The sequence below is a fragment of the Fulvia fulva genome, chromosome 8, assembly GCF_020509005.1.
Source record: "Fulvia fulva chromosome 8, complete sequence".
Lineage (NCBI taxonomy): Eukaryota > Fungi > Ascomycota > Dothideomycetes > Mycosphaerellales > Mycosphaerellaceae > Fulvia > Fulvia fulva.
In genome coordinates, this window is record NC_063019.1 from 2,087,296 (window position 1) to 2,107,132 (window position 19,837).

The 19,837-nt window shown below is 53.8% G+C and overlaps 8 protein-coding genes across 8 annotated transcripts; 4 read left to right on the plus strand and 4 right to left on the minus strand.

Annotated features, from left to right (window-relative positions):
• Positions 1 to 1,434: 1,434 nt before the first annotated feature.
• On the plus strand, positions 1,435 to 2,486 carry CLAFUR5_11213 (uncharacterized protein; the record flags this gene model as incomplete). The annotated part of the gene is made up of 2 exons (XM_047910361.1): positions 1,435 to 1,639; positions 1,708 to 2,486. The coding sequence occupies 2 exons, from the start codon at positions 1,435 to 1,437 to the stop codon at positions 2,484 to 2,486; spliced, it is 984 nt and encodes a 327-aa protein (XP_047765596.1).
• A 466-nt stretch (positions 2,487 to 2,952) lies between these two features.
• CLAFUR5_11214 (uncharacterized protein) lies at positions 2,953 to 4,658 on the plus strand (the record flags this gene model as incomplete). Its single annotated transcript, XM_047910362.1, has 4 exons — positions 2,953 to 3,642; positions 3,704 to 3,819; positions 3,872 to 4,263; positions 4,426 to 4,658. The coding sequence occupies 4 exons, from the start codon at positions 2,953 to 2,955 to the stop codon at positions 4,656 to 4,658; spliced, it is 1,431 nt and encodes a 476-aa protein (XP_047765591.1).
• A 141-nt stretch (positions 4,659 to 4,799) lies between these two features.
• CLAFUR5_11215 (uncharacterized protein) lies at positions 4,800 to 5,480 on the minus strand (the record flags this gene model as incomplete). Its single annotated transcript, XM_047910363.1, has 1 exon — positions 4,800 to 5,480. One exon carries the CDS (start codon positions 5,478 to 5,480, stop codon positions 4,800 to 4,802), a length of 681 nt encoding a protein of 226 aa, XP_047765590.1.
• Positions 5,481 to 6,317: 837 nt separating this feature from the next.
• On the minus strand, positions 6,318 to 7,712 carry CLAFUR5_11216 (uncharacterized protein; the record flags this gene model as incomplete). The annotated part of the gene is made up of 1 exon (XM_047910364.1): positions 6,318 to 7,712. One exon carries the CDS (start codon positions 7,710 to 7,712, stop codon positions 6,318 to 6,320), a length of 1,395 nt encoding a protein of 464 aa, XP_047765593.1.
• A 454-nt stretch (positions 7,713 to 8,166) lies between these two features.
• Positions 8,167 to 8,733, plus strand: CLAFUR5_11217 (uncharacterized protein; the record flags this gene model as incomplete). Its single annotated transcript, XM_047910365.1, has 1 exon — positions 8,167 to 8,733. The coding sequence occupies one exon, from the start codon at positions 8,167 to 8,169 to the stop codon at positions 8,731 to 8,733; it is 567 nt and encodes a 188-aa protein (XP_047765592.1).
• A 379-nt stretch (positions 8,734 to 9,112) lies between these two features.
• CLAFUR5_11218 (uncharacterized protein) lies at positions 9,113 to 9,568 on the plus strand (the record flags this gene model as incomplete). Its single annotated transcript, XM_047910366.1, has 2 exons — positions 9,113 to 9,388; positions 9,491 to 9,568. The coding sequence occupies 2 exons, from the start codon at positions 9,113 to 9,115 to the stop codon at positions 9,566 to 9,568; spliced, it is 354 nt and encodes a 117-aa protein (XP_047765589.1).
• A 1,314-nt stretch (positions 9,569 to 10,882) lies between these two features.
• On the minus strand, positions 10,883 to 15,657 carry CLAFUR5_11219 (Glucoamylase; the record flags this gene model as incomplete). Its single annotated transcript, XM_047910367.1, has 9 exons — positions 10,883 to 11,625; positions 11,749 to 12,044; positions 12,133 to 12,304; positions 13,513 to 13,754; positions 13,838 to 14,186; positions 14,245 to 14,497; positions 14,624 to 14,802; positions 14,886 to 15,048; positions 15,112 to 15,657. The coding sequence occupies 9 exons, from the start codon at positions 15,655 to 15,657 to the stop codon at positions 10,883 to 10,885; spliced, it is 2,943 nt and encodes a 980-aa protein (XP_047765588.1).
• Positions 15,658 to 16,281: 624 nt separating this feature from the next.
• Positions 16,282 to 19,338, minus strand: CLAFUR5_11220 (Hybrid signal transduction histidine kinase K; the record flags this gene model as incomplete). The annotated part of the gene is made up of 2 exons (XM_047910368.1): positions 16,282 to 16,934; positions 17,004 to 19,338. The coding sequence occupies 2 exons, from the start codon at positions 19,336 to 19,338 to the stop codon at positions 16,282 to 16,284; spliced, it is 2,988 nt and encodes a 995-aa protein (XP_047765188.1).
• Positions 19,339 to 19,837: the final 499 nt, after the last annotated feature.

The window sequence follows — 19,837 nt, forward strand, 5'->3', positions numbered from 1 at the left end:
CGATAACGGTGCACATGCACTTGTGCGGTGAGGCGCTTTCGTTGCCACATGGAGCACGTGGGCCCGAGGCATTAGTGCACAGGTGATGTTGTTTGAAAAAGGTAGCAGTTATCTTGCTCCCAGTCTGTGAAAATGTTGTTCTTTCCACGTGCAAACATGTCTGTGCTTCGCCGAGATCCTGCCGGAAGTGGAAGCAGCGACCTCACGTCCTGCTGCTTCCCTTCTCCTTCGCCACCTGCAGGCTACACTGCTGTCAGCACGTGTTTGCCTGACCACGCGGAAGGAGCATGGCCAAGGCATAGGCTCACTCGGTATGCATCGCCACGTGCGAGACCCAGTCATGCTTGAAGAAGCAGTAGGTCATCAGACACGTGCGAAACGCGTGCTCACTGTGGACAAGTGCCCTACAAAAGGCGCGACGCTAACTCCAGCTTCTTCCATCGACTGACAACAAGTCATTCAGTCTCGTGTGTTGTTACCGGAGAGGAGCGCGCTTGTCTGGTTCAGTACCGACACGAGCAACGCCAGCTCTGCAACCAGCATCAACGAGTCCCGGATGGACTACTGCAAGTTGCTCCAGCATGGACGAAGCGAGGCTCCTCGGAGGACTTGAAGTCGGGGAGGACGGTGGGCATAGGCATATGTGCCGAGTAGAGCACCTCCAAACAGAGACTCTGCGATGAACCCCCACTCGACCCACTCATCACCTGCCAGCAGCTTGCGGGCTGAGGATGCCGCGACACTCATCATCATCATCAGTGAGTGTCGACCTGGGCGGCGATTTCGTAGCTCAAGCGAACTGCAGCGAGCTTTCACGTTTGCTGGGAATGCGGCCGCTTCCGCATCTGAGAAATTCAGATATCGCCAACTTCAGGCGCTCGAGCCACCCCGCCCTGCCACCATTTGCGGGACGCATCGGAGACGGACATTTGACAATACCTTGCCATCCTCACCTTCGACAATGGCACAATAGCAACTCTTGCAAGCATTCGCAAGATGGCCGCGCACGACAATCGCTGGAACCTCCCAGCTATTGTGCGAAAGAGAAAGTCGCTCCTCGACGGTCCCGACTTACAATGGATAAGATGTCCTGCTATTGTGAGCAAGGGCCGCCCAACGCCATCCTCACCTGCACAATAGCGACTTTCTTGACAATTGTGGAACAGGTCTATATCTTTCTCGACGTTCGAAGACTTCTTCTTCTTCTTCTCGTACCTCATCGCCACTTCTTTCTTCCTCAAAGACAACTCGGGACAGCAAGATACAACACTTCTCTTCTCCTCACGACCTTCATAAGCTTGCAACAGCTCCTTACAAGGACAGACATTGTAAGTCCTGCAATGTTCGCGGCATGCCACCACTACACTACTGACACTCACCTATAGAGACATTTCACGACCACCAATACAAAGCAACTTCCTCTCTTCAGCAACCATGGCAGGCCAAGGTTACTACAACAGCTTCAACAGCTTCAACTACCAGCAGTTCGGCTTGATCGATCCTGAGCTCGACCCCTTCAACGACTCCATGTCGTCCCTCTTTGACTACAACGGCTACCAGCAAGATGGCTTCCTGCCACCGTTCACTCCACCACCGACTGGCAACTTTGCTGGTGTCGCGCCAACCCCGCCAACCTCATGTAAGTCGCCCCAATGTAACAAAGTCGCCTCCAGTAGCTTGGCCCTGCGTGCTAACCTGTATTACCAGCCACGGCCTACACCGACAGCGCATCGTCTACCTCTCCACCATCTGCCAAGCGCAGAGCGACCAGGTCCAAGACGGACCCTGTCACTCCCAGGAAGGACAGGTCGCACGTGAAGCGCCGTGCGCTTCCCACTGTTGGCGCCAACGGTCTTCGCTTCGCCAATGCTCACGATGCTGAGCTGTTCGGACTCCGCACCAAGGTAGAGCTACCAGATGAAGATTGGGAGGACATCGCAGCCAACCCAGAGAAGTGGGTGAAGGAGATCATGGCAGCCTTCGACAAGGAGCCCATCAAGGAGCCGTCTCGCACCAACAAGAATGGCAGGGCCATTGCCCCAGCCACGTGGGCAAAGTTCCAGTCCGACCACGTCGAGAAGACCAAAAACCACATCAAGAAGAACCCCAGCATGGTCGAAATCGGTGCTTGGCAGGTCTTTCAGGCGATTATCGATGCCCACAAGCTCGGCTACCTCGACTTCAAGGCAGAGTCCACCACGATCTGCTCAGTCCACATGACTGAGGCCATCAAAGCTGTCGCCGACTACGCCGTCATTCGTTTCGACGTCGTCCGATGCCAGGGCATCGAGAACCTGGCCAGCTCGGTGGGTGCCACCATCATGCGCAAGGTGAACTGCTGCAACGGCAACAGTGCCAAGAAGGAGCGGGAGGAGCGCAACGCGCAGGTGGCTGCAGAGAAGGGCATCAGCTACGAGGCGGTCTTGGGCTCGGGACAGAAGAGCAATGGTGGCAACAACAAGCGCAAGCGCAAGAACTCGGAGTAAGTGAATCGTTTTCGTGACATGTGACTGGGCAATGAGCATATGGGTGGCGGGTGACGAGCATATGGGCAGAGCACGGGCATGAGCATGAGCAATGAGCACTTGAGTGAATGAGCGTTTGAGCGAGCACGGGCGTTGGGGATGGGGGTGAATGGGTGGGCGCTTCGCGCCATACTGGCAAACTGGACTTCTCTTGATAGCGCGGGTAGCGCTATCGGCAGCGTAGTCTGCCTTCTGGAATGGAGCGGCGCGCGCCTCGGCGCGTTGCCTCACGAGTCAACACCTACCCGTAAGTTCACATCAGCTTGGCTGGTACTACTCACCTTCGCATAGATCCCTCCACCGAACCGAAACATCCACTGCTCCGTGCGCTCATATTGTATCGGCAATCGCTTCAAGCAGTACTCAACAACTCGGCGCATGGTCTTCTGACCTACTGCTACATCCTCCGGCCCATTGACGGGCGATCATGGCTAGCGAGATGTTCAAGAAGCAAAAACAGCGCATACCTCACAAGAAGGGTCGAGAAGTCTTTGCAAACTTCAAGGCTGCAGGATGGAACAGAGACCAGCTTGCCGTGGTCAAGTCATCCAAATCTCTGACCTACAAGCATCAGCTGGTGCAAGGCGCTGGTGGGTCTGGAAAGACGAAGCTCATGACCGCCAAGGGCCACGAAATCTCGACGACAGGTAATGAGTATGTTCTCTACACCACCGAGCGCAACTCAATTTGCGACAACCTGCTTGATGTCTATGTGAAGCACTACCCAGAAGACCAGGCACCACTTCGCGCGTTTGCACAGGGTGCATCTCTCAGCGAGATGACTGGAAAGCAAGACTCAGCTGGCGAAGTCAACCCAGCAGAAGTTGTCATGTACGAATTGCTAAAGAAGAGACAGCAAGACCGATCTTCGGCGAGAACTCAGCGCATGCGCTTTACCGTGGAACACCACATCATCCAGGCCATCCAAGACGGCAAGATCCAGCAGGTTCAGCTGACATCGGACGAGAAGGGTGAAGAGGGCAAGAATAAGCCGCATCCAGACCATCCGGACCCTGTCAATGTCTTCAAGTACTTCAATGAGCTCCTCGAGGAAGCCAAGCTCCATCCGCTCGGCGAGATGGTTGCGCTCAGGGTGGACAGTGACGCCACCAAGCACGTTAGTGGCGAGGGTGAAGCTCCTGCTGACGAGCTTGACAAGCAGGAGGCGCAATGATCAGTCAGTCGCCAAGCTCATGGATCCCACTCATCCCAGCAACGGCGAAGCCAAGAACGGCCCCGACGGTGGTGAAGCTCCTGCTGCCGAGCTTGACAAGCAGGAGGTACAGCATGATCAGTCAGTCGCCAAGCTCGTGAATCCCACCAATGTCAACAACGGCGAAGCGAAGAACGGCCCCGGCGGTGATGAAGCTCCCGCCCCTCGTGCCCGAAGATGTATCTGACCTCAAATCCGACGCCGGAGAAGGCCTTCAGCTCAGCGAGGCTAAGACTGGCCCATACCGGCCGTCCGATCGCCTCCGACTTGTCGGCCGGGCTCTCAAGGCATGCCGCAAGAACGTCATCGCATCAGCAAAGGTGCTGATCGCCACTTTGGCTACTGTTGGATCTGACGACATCCGCAAGTATTGGGCACCAGATCGCAGCCATCAGGTATGGGCCGAGATCGACGAAGCGACTACCATCCCGGAGGTCATGTTTTACGTTCCACACGCCAATTGCTACTCCACTTGGGGAAAGCGTATCGTCTCCACCGTGCAGTATGGAGACCACAGACAGCTAGGTCCATTGACGCTTGTCTCCGTTCTACGCCGCAGGGAGGGTAGCAAGTCATGGGAAGAAGCGGCATTGAACCCATTCGGCGCACAATAGAAGCTTAGTGTGTTCCAGAGACAGGTCAAGAACGGCTTCCCATACAACGAGCTAACTGGGCAAATGCGCATAGCCCATGCTCTGTGGCATCCCATCACCCAGAAATACTACAACCGTAGAATTTCGACCCTGGCGAAAGCTCCAAGCTTCGGACTTGATGGTGACGACGTCGCTATGGTCAAGAAGGCGAGAAACTGGCCCGAGACAACTAACGATGACCTCGACGAGTTCCAGCAGCACTGGCTCTGGCTGGAAGTCGAGGGCACGCGCTGGGCGAAGGACGAAAGCTTCACACTCCACTCATAGCCAAGTGGCGAATGAATCACGAAGTCTGAAAGGGATACGGCCAGACTTGACTGCAAGAGGAAATGAGGAAGGAGATGATCAAAGACGAAGATATCACACAGCTTCTTTGAGCACATTCTTGCCTGCTTGTGGGAATCTATCTCAATACTGGTGTCGGTGTCGCTTAGCGTAGCCTTGTACTAGATCACCAGCCATCGTCATTACCGGCGCCCTCGAAGCCTGCGTCAGGCTCTTCCACGCAGCGGCCGCTTCTTGGGCAACGTTGAACGAAGCTTCTGCTGCGTACGCGGCCTCGATCTTGTCGGCGATCTTCTGCCTCATGAGCTCAATCGCGGTATTCTGGTCGGCGGTCAGGGAGAGCCACGTTTGAAGCTTGATGCCCAACTCGGGCTGGTCGGCGATAGTGCGATGAAGGGCTGATTGATCGTCGGGCGCCCAAGTGACATGTGGAGCGTCGAGGCGAGAGCAATCGGCATGGAGAGGCGCCGATTCGACACATCGACGTCGTGATAACTCCTCAAGCAGGTAGACGAAGCCGTTGTCGTTGACTTCGTTGCCATCCTCTTCGTGGCGGATGGCACGCTTGCGACCATTTCGCGAATTGGTCCCTGCCTCAACTTTGTCGTCAGAGCTGCTGGTCTTCTCTGCGGGAGAGTTGTCATCGGTAGCTTCCTTCTTCTCATCCCCGTCCTTATTCTCTTCGGCGGCCTTCTGATCTGCGGAAGACTTCTCGGCGTCGTCTGCTTTGCTCGCCTCGTTGCCCTCCCAAGGTGCGAGGTCACTACCTATGACCCAGTAGAACTTCTTGCCACGGGTAAGCATAACATTAGCGCGCACGTTGTCGCCGAGGAACCCAAAGTTGCCTCGCTGGGTGTTGACCAGGTCTGCGATGAGATGCTCTGCTTCACGTTCCTAATCCATGTCCACGCCCTGAACCTTAGGCAGTTGACATTCCTTCCAGCCGGCCTGCTTCAGTGTACGGAAGGCGCGCTTGTACAGACGCACTTGTTCAATTTACGCCGTGAGAACCATGACATTCTCGTTCATTTTGTCACCGTAAACGATCATGAAGAACGCCCTTGACGACCTCCATGACCACCACCTAATCCTAGGATCCCTCGAATCACAAACTTGCGTCTTGCTTCGATTGTAGTCCGGCGAGCCAAGCCTTCGAGGCAGAAGATACGGCGACTGTGAGTCAAGATTAGTGTATGCATGCAGATCAAAGAAACGAGAATCCATACGCTTTCTTCTTCACGAATTGTTCACAGCCATTTCGTACAGCTGGCATGAGTTTCCGAACACGCCTATACCGCAGGGCCTTTTCTCGGAACAACTCAAGGCGATGGCACGGCCGGTTGCCTCATAGATGTTCGAGAATTTAACGACATACTCCTTCTGTCCTCTACAAGTGAAGGAAGCCGGTACGTGCATGTCGTTGGAGTACGTGACATCTCACCATGGGGGAGCGAGGCATCGCATGACGCATGCAGCGTTCATGGAGCGCCTCATGCATAGTCCAACACCTTACCCTATTGCCAGCTACCCTGTCGGTATTCCCTCCAACCCTTCAAGGCCCTCTTTCTGGACACGGAGTGACACGCGCGCTTCATTTCATTCACCAACGACATTTCCATATGTATGGGTATCTAACAAGTCCTATGATACACAAGGCATGCCAACTGGACAAGATGTTACGGTCTCGGTCGTATATACCGTCTTTGTCCCCAGCGGACATTGCGAAGGAAATTGTGTTATCGTCACGATGAGGTGCGCTTGCGATGCGCTTGATGCTGCTACGCTACTGAGCGTACCGCTGAAACTGGTAGAGAACGATGTCCTTGTGGAGACGGTGGCGCTGGAGTCTGGGCTGGGGCTTGTCGCTAGGGTGGTCTGTGAGGTCTGGATTGTGTTTGTCCAGGTGGTTGGTGAATAGTTTGGCGGTGACGCGTTGGTGGTCGTTAAGGACCGGGTAAGCCAGGACAGAGAGTCGTCGGTGCCACTATCTAGTGGCCAAGTTCCCATGGATGGCCACAAATCAGGTTCACTGTCGCTCTGGTATTGCTCAGGGATCCCACTGTCATCACCAAATGAAGAGTCGTACTGACTAGAGCCAGGTGCTGATGGAACACCAGGCGACGGTCCTGAGACACTCCCAGGCGAGCCTGTAGATGCAGTGAACGTCTGCAGGCTAGTCGTCTTTGACGCACCCAACCCCGCCGTTATCTCGAAGAGCCAAGTCGAAGCAAAAGTCGACGATGCAAGATCTTCCATTCCTATACCCGTTGTGCTCAGCGGATTATACGAGATTGTCGCCGACGGGATTCCGAGACCTTCCTGCACGGCCGCGAACTGTGCTCCCTCAAAGTAGCCGGTTTCGTCCACCGATGCAAAGAAGGTACAAGTGCTGGCCTCACTCATGTATACGATAGCAGTACATCCTTCTACGACATCACAGGAATCCGTACGATCCCGGAACGACTGCATCCATATGTCGACCCGTGAGTCCAGAAGGATGGCCACGCCGCTTGTGGGAATGACATCGCATTCCAGACTGTGTGCTTGGCCGTTGGCGTCAGCGCAAGTCGTACCGTTGTTCTCGCCGCACGCGGAGCCGCCACCAGAGGTCGAGCAGAAGGGCAGTTGAGCAGGAAATGTTGTGCTTGGCGGTGCAGTGCTGCTGCGCATAGTCGGAGAGCCCAAAGCCGAAGGACCGTTCGTAATGGGCGGCGTTCCTATGGCATGCCCCGTTCCAATTGACGTCGATGGAAGCAGACCACTGCTGGGTCGTGAGGGGCTTTGTGAAGAGACTACGGTACTGGTGGTAGACATTGAGTCGACTGTGTCTTGCCCAGTGGTCTGACTATCTGTGCTATCGGGCGTACTATTGCCAGGGCTCAGGACTGGAGGCCCTGGAGTTGTGTTCGAAGAGCCTGGACCGGGCTGGCCATCAGAAGCTCCTGTACCAAACGTCTGACTATTGGACAGACCGGAAGTAACTTGGGGCAGGCCAGAGGACATTTGTGCAGTTTCAATCGCGCTGATAGTTGACATATCCGAGTCTGTAGGGACGCCGGTACCGAGACTGTCGCTGTTGGAAACCGTGCCAGAGGCAGTGACCCCTGGCACGGTCGTCAACGAACCAGAAGCTGAGCTCACCTGGCTACCATTCGAACTAGACTCAAGACCGGCGCTCGGTGATGAAAACGCATCGCCGCCGGAATCAGTGCCAGTGTTTGAGCTTGTGATCGTTGGCAACGGTCCACTCTCCAGCGCGCTCGTTGCGCTAAGCAAGACGCTCGACGAGCTTGGCGCCACTATCTTAACAGCAGCAACGACATTCCCCGTCGGTATGAAGTAGTAGATTGCACGAAAGTAACGGCAGGACTCTGGTACGGAGCCATTCGCAGCTGTGTACGCAAATGCAACGCAACCAGTCGTACAGTGCACAGCACAAAGGTCCAGTCTCGGATCGCGGGCTATTAGCGGTACAGACTCGTCTCCAACAATGTCCCAACCAGGCCACGATCTGTATTGGTCGCCATCGGATGAAGCATACAGCTCGAAGCCTGCGCCAGGGAAAGGCTCAGCTGTTGAGGAGGGCAAAATAGTGTCACTTGATCCGGATGATGTAATGGATTGTGAGGACGCGCTTGCTGAGGTGAATTCCACACCTGACCCCGGCGCCGAAGCTGTGAGCGAGCTCGAGCTACTTCCGAAGATACCCTCAGATGGTGAAGGAACGTTCGCAGTCGATGAAGTGGCAGATATCGAGCCGGATGAACTTGTGCCAGATAGCGACAATGCATTGCTTGGCTCGGTTGCTTGGCTGCCAGAAGGCAGAGCATTCGAGCTCGACAAGCTGTCAGATCCAGAGATTGGCCCAACAGTGTTACTGAGCGTCGCAGCGCGAGACGTTGAAGAGGCACCCTGGGATGCCGTTGATATAGAGCCCGGTGATGAGAGACCTGAGGACGTGCCGCTCGTGGGCAGCGAATCTGTGGGCTGCAGTGGGCTGTTCGTTGACAGCGCTCCACTGTTTGGATTCGAGTTGACACTGCTCGAACTGGGTTGAGTGTTGCTTGTTGAGATCTGTCTATCGCTCCCAGAGCTTGAGCCAACACCGGTCAACGATAAATATGTCTCTGTGCTTCCTAGAGAATCAGGACTTGTGTTTGTAGGCAAGCTGCTTCCAAAGGCCCGACCACTTGATGAGGCGGTTGGAGATACCGAGGTATTCGGCACACTGTTTATTATACTGGACATGGTCGAAGGCGTCTGGTCCGGCGAAAACTACAAACAGAAGGGTGTTAGCCATACTCAAGAACCACGTGGCAGTGGCTCAGACTATAATGGGCCGCGTGAGATATGCGCTGTACGACGCGCCACATTCACACTGTAGTCTTAGACACTGCTCGATGCCTTCTACTCTTCAAAAACGTACCGTGTTGGAAATGCTCGGCGAAGAGCTGCTTTGGCTCGCAAAGGTTGGCGAAGATGGGATGCCGCCGGAGCTACTGACCGTTGCACCAGAGTTGTTACTTGATAGGGATGAGGCAACGGAAAAGCCCGAAGATGACATGCTCAATGTATTGATACCAGAAGACGACATCGTGTCAGGGACGACGGAGCTGGGTGGAGATACAATAGATGCGCTCGGAGGCGGAACAGTCGATCTGCTCGACGAGATTATACTCGATTGCGTGGTGACTGGGCCCGCGGACGAACTGGTGAGGCCTGAGGTTTGACTGTTCGACATTATTAAGCTTGTAGCGCTTGAGGATGAGGGCAACGCTCGACTCGTGCTGTCCGTCAAGCTAACAGATCGTGAGCTCGTCGAACTTGGATTCGTGGGCACAGAAGATCCAGATAGTGACCCAGCTGAGGCTGACGAGGTCATGAGCCCCTGACCTGAGCTCAAGGAGGATCCACTGGGCTGGGATAATGAGCTGCTCAACGAATCGAGGCTTGATCTCGGGGCAGAGCTGTCAGTTGTGCGAGTACTCAGCGTGCTGCTGAGTGTTCCATCAGCACCAGTCGAGCCAAGTGATGTAGGCTGAGTTTGAATATTCCCACTCGAGCTACTGAGTGTCGCGATGCTAGTAGTGCCGGAGAGCCTCGAATTGGACGAAGATGCAGCACTTGTTGGCTGAGTTGACGATGTCTGGCTCCCACTAGAAGTGAGAGGGCCGCCCGACGAAGTTGTGGAGCGACTACTGCTCTGAATAGGTAGGATCGAACTGCCCTGCGTGGTGGAGCCCGAGGAGGCAGACCCACTCGATGGAGAAGCTCCCGTGCTCGCAGTAAAGCTACTCAGCGTCATACTACCGGATTTACTGACAGATAGCCCGGTTGAAGGATTGCTAAGGGTGTTCGTTTGCGCAGTCAGTGTCGTTTGAGTTGACAAACCCGAAGTCTGTGAGACGGCGGAAGAAGTGCTTGGCAATGATCCATCAGTAGCCGATTGTAACGTTGGAGGGCTACTCGATGCTAAGCTCGCACTGGACGAACGACTGCTCGAAGATACCGACAGCGTCGTGCTTTGCTGCGGAAGCGAAGAGGTCACGGCTGATATTGTAGATCGTAATGTAGACCCAGTCGCCAGGACCGTACCTGTCACCTGCGTACTCGCTCGAGTGGTAGCAGTCTGCTGGACTACAGAAGTCGTTGTGCTTTGCAAAGTGTCGATCTTGGTGCTCCTCGCGGACACAGCTCGCTCAGTCCTGATCGACTGGGTGCTCAAGACCGTAGTTCTACCAGTACTGATAGATATGAGAGTAATAAGCCTGCGGGACACTGTTGAAAGATAGGTCCTCGTGGTCAAAAAGCTTTTCGAAGAAGTCAAGTCGGAAGTACTTCGAAGGACGCTTGTGACGCCGACGCTGCTGGTTTGCGTCATATTTGATGTATTGACCAGCGTCTGGACAGGTAGCGTCGTCGAAGATGTTGGAAGCGTGGAAGTCTGAGCTTGCAAAGCCGTTCTCGTGGATGGATTGCCGATGACAGACTGAGTTCTTGTTCCGTAGCTTGAAGCCCTTGCGGTGCTCGTGCCTTGAACAGTACTAATCGTGGTGGAGACCAGAGTGGCTACAGAAGTACTGGTCTGCACACTAATACCGACATAGGTCGATCTTAAAGCAGTGAGGTACGTGCTTGAGCCGGTAGAAACCATTGTGCGAGTCAACTGTCGTCCGGAAGAGGTGATTATCAAAGTCCTTGTAGTACTATAAACAGTCGATATTGTCACTTGCACGATGGAAACGCCTGTGGTCGTAAGAGGTATGCTCGAAATCAGCGAGATTGTGCTCGATTGCACTATGACCTGGAACGGTAAGGTGAGGCTCGTCCGGGACGTAGAAGACTGAGCTGGCGAGGCTGTAGCCGTTGATGTGGGTCTTGTGAGTGGCTGGATCTCCGTACGGTAGGTTGAGAGTTGAGCTGTTGTCGTTCCTTGTATGGTATTGGTTTGGGTCGATAGTACTGTAGCCAAAGAGTTGACCGTTCGCACCGTCGTGAAGAGCAAAAGTGAGCTCGAGATTGTGACATATGTACTTATGCCGCTTGAGATGAGCGTTCGAGTGACCGAAAATCCATTGCTTGACATAACGAGTGTGATCGTGGTTGAGTAACTGCTTGTGGAAGTCAAGTGTGCAGTCGAGACCAAAGTGGATGTCACCGGGACACTCGAGACCCTCGTGCTCGTGCTGGATATCACCACTAATCCCGTTGGCAAAGTAGTTGATGTTAAGCGGGTGGAGGTTCGAGGTTGGGGATCTGTAGAAGTCGATGGAGGAGCACGGCTTGTAGCAGACAATGTAGTGTATGCCGAAGCTATTGCTGTGGCAGTGATGTCTACTGAGCTGGTAATAGAGGATTGGACGGTCCGGACAGATGTTGATGTGCCTAGCAGAAGCGTTATAGAAAGAGAGCTTGAGGTCGTCCGATATGTGCTGATACCAGTCAAGACCTGGGTCTGGGTGATAAGGCGGCCTGAGGTGGAGACAACACGTATCGTAGTGCTTAGATACGTACTGGCGGAGGTTTGAACCGCTGTTGAGACCAAAGTTGAGATTTTGGGCACGCTAGATACCCTGGTATTTGTGCTCGAAAGGGTCACGACTTGAAAGGGCAAAGTGAGAGTGCTGCGACTCGTCGAGGTCAGGGCCTGAGCTGTAGCTGTAGAGGTAGGATTTTGCAATGAAGTATTCCGGGTGGTGTAAGTTGAGGCCACGGCCGTAGAAGTGATTTCTCTCGAGCTCGTCACGCTGGACAGTGCCGTATTTACGACGGTCTGGGTACCAAGCAGGAGCGTCGTATACAGAGAGCTTGAAGTGGTTGAATACGTGCTGATTCGGGTCGATATGAAGGTCTGGGTAATGAGACGGCCTGAGAGGTAAAAGGTCAGCACACGGCTCATGTCAAAACATGATTTATCCCAGAGATATTGTTGGAAATTGCCATGCTGCTCACTCACCTGATGCCGAAGTTACCCTCGTGGTGGTACTCAAATAGCTTGTCGTAGAAATAAGTACAGCCGTAGACACAAGGACCGAGGTCTGTGGGAGTCGTGATATGCTCGTGGACGTAGAACTGATGATGACCGAGACGACCGGCAACGTGATCGACGAATTCGGAAGTATTAAGGTCTTAGGTGGCAATTTTGTGGTCGTGCGAGGTAAATTCGTCTGCAACGCTGTACTCGTGATATATGTCGATGCTGTGATGCGTGGAGTCACGACTTGAGTACTGGTGATGCTTGAGATTCGAGTGTCGACCGCAGTGCTTGTTTGCAAAAGGAGAGAAGTGTACAGGGAGCTGAGTGGGGATGTATCGACTCTCGTCGAACTTGATACCGAAGTCCTGATGATAAGCCTCCCGGAAGACGTCAGCGTCTGCAGGATAGTAGTCAGGAATACTGTCGAGGAGGTGACATCCTGTGCAGCGCTTCGTGTCACGGTGTAAGGATAACTACTCGTTGTGACCGAGGTTGAGCTGAGGACCACTGTAGAGACTGGAAGGGTGGTTGACGAATTCCGCAGAGTCGACGTCCGAGCGGGCGCTGTCGTTGATGATGTGGGAGCTACTGTGCTTGTCGAGGCCGTATTGAACTGAGAGGCACTAACAGTCGCCGTACCATCCTGTGTACGGGTGACTGTGGAGGGCAACGATGTAACACGAGTCGAAGTTACCAGCAGCAGACTCGTATACAGTGAGCTGAAGGGCGATTTGTATGTACTAGTTCCAGTTGAGACGATTGTCTGGGTGATAAGCCTTCCAGAAGATGTCAGGACCAGCTGCGTCGTGGTAAGATAGGTGATCGCGGAAGTAATTTCCCGTACACTACTTCTTATGACGGTGAAAGGATAACTAGAAAGCGGTCTCGTCGTGCTTGACAATACGATCGTTTCGACCGAAAGCGTTGTGCTGCTATTCGGGAGCGTGGAGGTCTGAGCGGTCGGATTTGTTACAGTAGAAGTTGATGCCGTGAGACTTGCAGTAGCAGTGTTTGTCTGGGCTGTGCTGAGAGTTGCTATTTCATCTTGAGTCCTCGTAACTGTAGAAGAAAGCGAGCTAACAGTGGTTGAAGTAGCCAAGAGTAGACTTGTGTATAGCGAGCTGGACGTGGAAATGGAGGCACTGGTAATGGTTGAGACCAAAGTGCGGGTTATGAGGCGGCCAGAAGACGTCAGGGCTTGCTGTGTTGTCGAGAGATATGTCGAAGTGAAGGTTACATCCTGGATAGACGTCTGTAAGATTGATCAATTAGCAAATTATTTCTAGCTCAGAAAAAACGACTCACCAAAGCTCCAGTTCTTGGAACACTCAAAACCTCCGTACTTGTCGAACTAATCACAACCGTAGAAACGGGCAACGTAGTCCGCGATTCCGGCAAAGTGGAAGTTCTCGTTGGTGCCGATTGCGTCGCTGTTGGCAACGTCAGGCTCACAGTCCCGCTCCAGTAAGCCGTTCCTACAGCCGTTGAAGCCCCAGAGATCGTATTCGTGAGCCTGCTTGATAGCGTACTGTATGCGGTCTGCGTTTGGTCGAAAGTCGTCAAATATGTCGAAAGGGATGTGCTGGTCAGGGTTGTCACGCCTGAGGAGATTGAGGTACGGGTAATGAGGAGGCCAGATGATGTGAGGATCTGTGTGGCGGTGGTGGTGTAGCCTGTGGAATACGTGACTGGCTGTGTTGTGATAAGGGTGCTTGTGGCTGGAATGCTGGATATTAGGATTGAGGTGCTGCTAAGGATGACCAATGTAGCAGGCAGTGTTGTGCTTGAGTCTGAGAGAGTTGACGTGCGGGTAGGGGCGCTTGCAGTTGAGGTAGGATTTGTTTGTGATGCTGTTCCGGTAGTGTACAGTGTTGCTGAAGCTGTGTTGGTTACATCCCGTGTGTTGACGATCGTGCTAGATCGTGTACTGACTTCCGTAACGGTTTGCGAGAAGGTTGTCAAGTAGGTCGTGCTATAAGTTGTTACAAAAGTTGTGGAGCCTGTGAAAATTGAAGTTTGGGTGATGAGATTGCCTAAGGGGGATGTTGTTAGTAGAGCGTATGGTAGTATTTTGATATGTGGATTGCTCACCCGAGGAAGTAAGAACGCGAGTAGTCGTTGATAAATAGGATGTTGTGGATGTAATCGGCCGTGTTGAAACTGAAGTGCTAGTAACGGGGAAGCTTGAGACGCTCGTGCTTGTTGAGTAGACAGTGAGGATAGGCATAGTCTCCGTCGAAGGTATCAGTGTAGAGGTCATTGGCTGCTGGAGGGTCGTGTACCGCGGTGCCGCTGTAGCAGTCACAATCCTTGTCGTTTGTGAGGTCGCAGGCTGCGTCGTGACCTAAACAGAAGGGTGTTAGCCATACTCGAACACCACGTGCCCGCGTCTCAGCGACTAGTGCGGAGATGAAGATGCAGCACGCAGGTCCACGACAGACGATGCCTCCTGCCCTTTACATTAACTCACTCCGGCAATTGTGTTCGTGACCGTGCTGTAGACAGTCTGATAGACCGTACCTGTGGCTATCTGTGTTGTTGAATAGGTACTCGGCTGCTGGTTCACGATTGTGGTGATTGAAGTTGATGTCTGGGTAGCCGTTCTGGTATTCGCTACAGGCTGCGGGTCTGCGGTCGTTGCTCCTGATTCTGCTCTTGGGTTAACACGTGTCCCATGTGTATGCTCATATTGTGCTATTCTGAACCTCGCACTCTATTGCTCGATATCTTACCTCGATAGACGTAGGTCACAGTTGTACTGGAGGTGACAGTATTTGTGACCCCAACTTGGGCAGTACTCGTTATTGTCGTAGTGACAGGGACACTTCTCGTTGTGTAAGTTGTGCTCCGGACCGTGTTCGTGACACTGGTCGTACTCGTCACAGTAATGGTGCTCTGTTCTCATCAGTACTACTACCCCTCTGCGGCGTCCGCTGACCAGACCACCATCCAACTCACAGTGATGAACGTGCTCCTCGGATCCTCTTGCCAGCTATCATACAACGTCGCACTCGCAACCCCACTTGGCACCGTCCAAGCACGATTAGGATCCGCCTCCCACGTCTCGCCAGAATCCGCCAGCTTGACGTATTTATACATGATGGCGGTCCCAGCAGGAAGACTGATCGTGCCGATCCAATTGGGAAAGGTAGTGCTAAACGCCGGGTCTGTGTTCATGGCGAGGCCCATGCGAGGGTTCCAGGAGCCCAGTTGAGCGATGGAGCCAATGCATCCGATCATCTGGCCATAGGTGGTTACCACAAGGAGGTTGAACGTTACGACAACGTTGGCGGTTTGGCGTTTGTCGAGGGTCTCGAGGGTGGAGTTGGTCGTGGCATTGGAGACGACGTCGTGGAGGGAGAGTTCTTCTTGTTGGGTGACTGCGTTGTTGTTGTTGTTGTTGTTGTTGTTGTTGTTGAAGGAGATGGTGGTGACGGCTTCGAGGGTCGAGGGTATGAACAGAAAGAAAAGAAGAATGGCCATGAGAAGCTTGAAACTGTACATCGCACCGACAGAGTTGCAGCTCGCACTGCATGCTGATGGCACACTTGGCAGTTGGCAATCACTCGGAGTTGCAAGAAGTTGTGAGGCAACAGAATCACTTCGTCAAGAAAAACAACTTACGGTGCTCGGCAGATGCCGGTGGGTCCAGCATACCACAGCCGTACAGGAGTAATTAAGCTCACCTACGATACCAGCCTGGCGGGTCGTCATGTTGGCAAACGCGGGCGACCCAAGGTGTCGGAAGCGCCATGAGATGTAGTGTAACGCATACCAGTGCATGATGCTGCTGTTCTGTTGCGAAATCTATCCGATAGCTGTTGCTGTATGCTGTCGTTCAACATGTCCATCGTGACTACCGTTTGCCGGCGTTTGTTTTAGGCATTGGGAGTGCCAAGAAACAACATCATCCCGTGCGTCATTCCTCTATCCCGTAATACTTCTTGTACATGTACTTGCACACGTGTGCCGCGTCTGCCGCCTGACGAGAATGCGCCGTATCACATGGAAAGGATTCACGTCTCCTGGCTGGCGGGTGGGTGGCGTACTCCGCGCGCGGCTGCGGAGTCGCTGACATCAATCTTGCGGCGCTGCTTCACTGTCGAATGTACCGGATGTCCCATGCCATCAAGACGCCAGTACACCCTTCTGTACCTTCTCGATAGCAGGCAAAAGCTCACTCATGTGGAAAGGCTTCGTCACAACACGATCCATGCCCGCCTCTAGCGCAGCAGCCTGCTGTTCAGCTCTTGCATTCGCCGTAACGCCAAGGATCGGAATATGCTGCTCTCGCTCCGATTCTCGTTTCCGGAGACGAACGATCTGGGTGCATTCCAATCCTCCCATTATGGGCATTTCGATATCCATCAGCACCACGTCGATCTTGGCTAGGTCGCCCGTAGGTGGGTATATCAGATCTAGGGCTTCTTTTCCGTGGTTTGCGACAGCGACTCGAAAGCCAGCGCGTATTAATTGTTTGCGCATGACCCGTTGATTCACGAGATTATCTTCAACGGCCAAAATGTCAATGGTCGTAGCGGCGAGAGCGTCGGTCATTTCGACCGTTGGAGTGTTGGCTGTACCATCGAATGGCTGGGCGGGCTCCGGCGCGGATGTCTGAAGATGAACGTTGATGGCTGCGATGCCTTCATCTAGGAGGGTGATGGCTCCTGCGCCGATGGCACGAGTCTGAGGCTCGGTCATCTCGCTGTTGTCGAGCCCGAGGTCCGGCGGGGGAGCTGCGCATCGAGGAGCCTGCACGTAGAAGCAAAAGGTTGTTCCTGTCTCCTGCGAGGACAGTGGAGATTCGGATGTGTGTGAAGCAACACCAATCTGTCCTCAAAGCTTACCACACAGCTCCTTGCTGATCCAAAGACCTAAGCCGCTCCCGCCGTACTGGGCGTATGTCTTCGGAGACGCCTGTTGAAAACGTTGAAACAGATTCTGCAGCTCGTCGTCCAAGATGCCAGGTCCAGTGTCCTTGACAGATACGCAGAGGAATACGTTCTCTTCCACAGCAGGCGACACTGGGGCCGAAGCTCGGCGTTGCGAGTTCGGTGCAAATCTCACACCACAGTCGAGATCTGTTGGACGCTGTTCGCTAACGTCCAGCCTCACCACGATCTTGCGCAAGCTCTCATTCTTAGTGAATTTGATAGCATTCGTGAGGAGATTGATAAGGATCTGCAAGAGGCGTGTCGAATCGACCATGACCCACTCCACATTGTAGGTCTGGTATGATGGCCCGACGATGTACTGCAGATCGACATCGTCACGTTGCAATTCGCCTCTGAACATCTTGAGCGCCTGAGCAATGACATCTGTTGGCTGCATGGGAGCAGGTGATATGCTCAGCATCTCTGAATCTAGCTTGCTCAATGTCAAAACATCATCGATGATGCGCTTCTGATGTTTCGCACAAGCCATTATGATCTCGACGCTTTCAAGTATCGCACGGGCGCTCTCTGTAGTGAATAACACCTGCCCGCCACCGGCCTCCTGAAGCACGCTGTTGACAGTATTGTAGACATCGTCAGCGCACAATGTGATAGCGGCCAGAGGATTGCGAGCTTCGTGATTCGTGCTGTCCATGAAATTCTCTTGCTGGCGTCGTCGTTCGAGTTGTTCCTTGACTTTTCTCTCCTGGAAGCCCTCCATGTATTTTTGCCTGCTGATGTCGACAAGACAGCCAAAGATACCCAGCACAGAGTCGCTGTCTGCGCTCTCTACACCCCTACTATCATCGCGCATAGCGTACGCTGCCGTGAGCACCCACGTCTCGCCAATCATGCGTTCGCCGTCGTAGATCTCGTCGGTTATGAAGGGTTTCTTCAACCTTGATTCGTAGTGCACCTCTTCTCCGGCCAACAGGCGACTCCATTGCTGCATAGCGTATTCCTGATCTGCCTCGACTAACACCTTGTTCAAGGACTCAATGCCTTGCGCCTTATCAACAGGACAATCTGTAAGCTCGAGAAACGCTTGATTCGCGTAGAGAAGGCCTCCAGATGTATCGAACTCGAAGATTCCAATTGGGGCAAGGTCTGCCATACCTCTGAAGCGCGACTGGTTCTGGGTTGCCTCTCGCTGGCTCTTTGCCAGGTTCTCGACAAGCCGTATCCTCTCTGTTGCAGCAATCCTGGCAGCAACACGGGAACGTCGCGCTTCATCTTCAGCTATGACAAGAGAAGACAGCGAGGAGGTAAGTTGCTGGTGAAGCAGTCGTATGAAGCGTTGATAGTCCGCATCGTAGCTTCGCCGAGTGCTGAGACCCAGTATCAGAAAGCCCGATCGATGCTCTTGGTAGTGGGACCATATTGGCAAAAGTATCGCAGTCTCGCATTGCTCGCCCTCAAAAGCTCTGGACTTGGCGGCGTCCTTGAGCGTCTCGCACATCGTACCATCAGCTGTGCTAAGTACGGTGATGGATTTTGAGCTCATGGCACCGCTAAACAGGGGCGTTAGCCGCTCGCAACCAGAATCCAGATCGACTCGCCGTGGCAAGTCGGAAACATAGCGCGAGGGGTCCAGTCCAAGGACTCCTTCCAGAACCCACTCTGTGCCTGTGAATACAGAGCCATGTTCGGAGCTGCCTTCATCGTTTGTATCAGCAGTGCCGGAACTAGATGTTAGCGACTCGCGACGGGTCTCGCCGAGCGCAGGACCATAGAGTGCTGCAAAGGGAACCTCTCGGTCATTGTTCTGGAGAGCTAGTAGCACCTGCGCCCAGTAGTCCTGGACGTTGTCTGTACAGGACATGTGCTGATCTAGTGACTGCAGTGTCGCTATGCGCCGATCGTACATTACTTCTTGCGTTGTGTCGGACACAGTGTTATAGTAGCCGAGGTTGCCATCTCCGCCTGAGATTGGGATGTTGACCCATGTTGCCCACACCTCCTCGAAGTAGCCCTGCCTGGTCACGTAGAATGGCGTCCTGTCCTCCGACGAAGCCAAGCCGGTCGCATCTGCGTGGTCGAACGATGTCCCGTATGGCGAATCGACTATCTCAGGCCATACTTGTGCCACAGTCTGGCCAAGCGCGACCGGATATTTGTGGGCAACGACTTTCGCATAGCCGTCGTTGTATACACCAATTCGTTGCGGACCCCACCACAACGCAGCAGCTTTCTTATCTTGGAGTAAAAAGTTGACCATGCGACGCAGCTCGGTACTCCATGTGGTCATGGGACCGAGGGCAGTCGATGCCCAGTCGAATGCGCGGAGGAGTTTGACATGGTCAGAGACGACGCGTCCTGGTGGAAGATGGGGTAAGGTGACGTCGAACGGTCCTGCCGCTGCGAAGCTGGGTTGCAACAGACTTGCTGCTGTGAAGCTCGGTTGCAACAGACTTGCTGCTGTGTTCGCAAGGTCTGCTGGTCTCGTCTGGCTGCTGCCACTCTGTGTGTGTCGTATGTGTGCTGCTCGTGCTTGTAACGTGCTAGCCAGCCATACTGGGTCGTGCTGCTGGAGATATGCATAGTCGTCCATGCCAGAAGTCAGCCATGTAGTGCTGGCGGGGTCGTGCCCAGCCTGGAGACGCCGCTCGCGCAGCCAGTCAATAATATCATTGCAGGAGTGCAAGGGCCATGGAGGAGAAGATGGGAACGCGATCGCCGGTGTCTGGACCCATCGCTGCAAGAGGCCGAGAGTGCCAATGGCCCTGCACGCCCTGATTATGCTACTG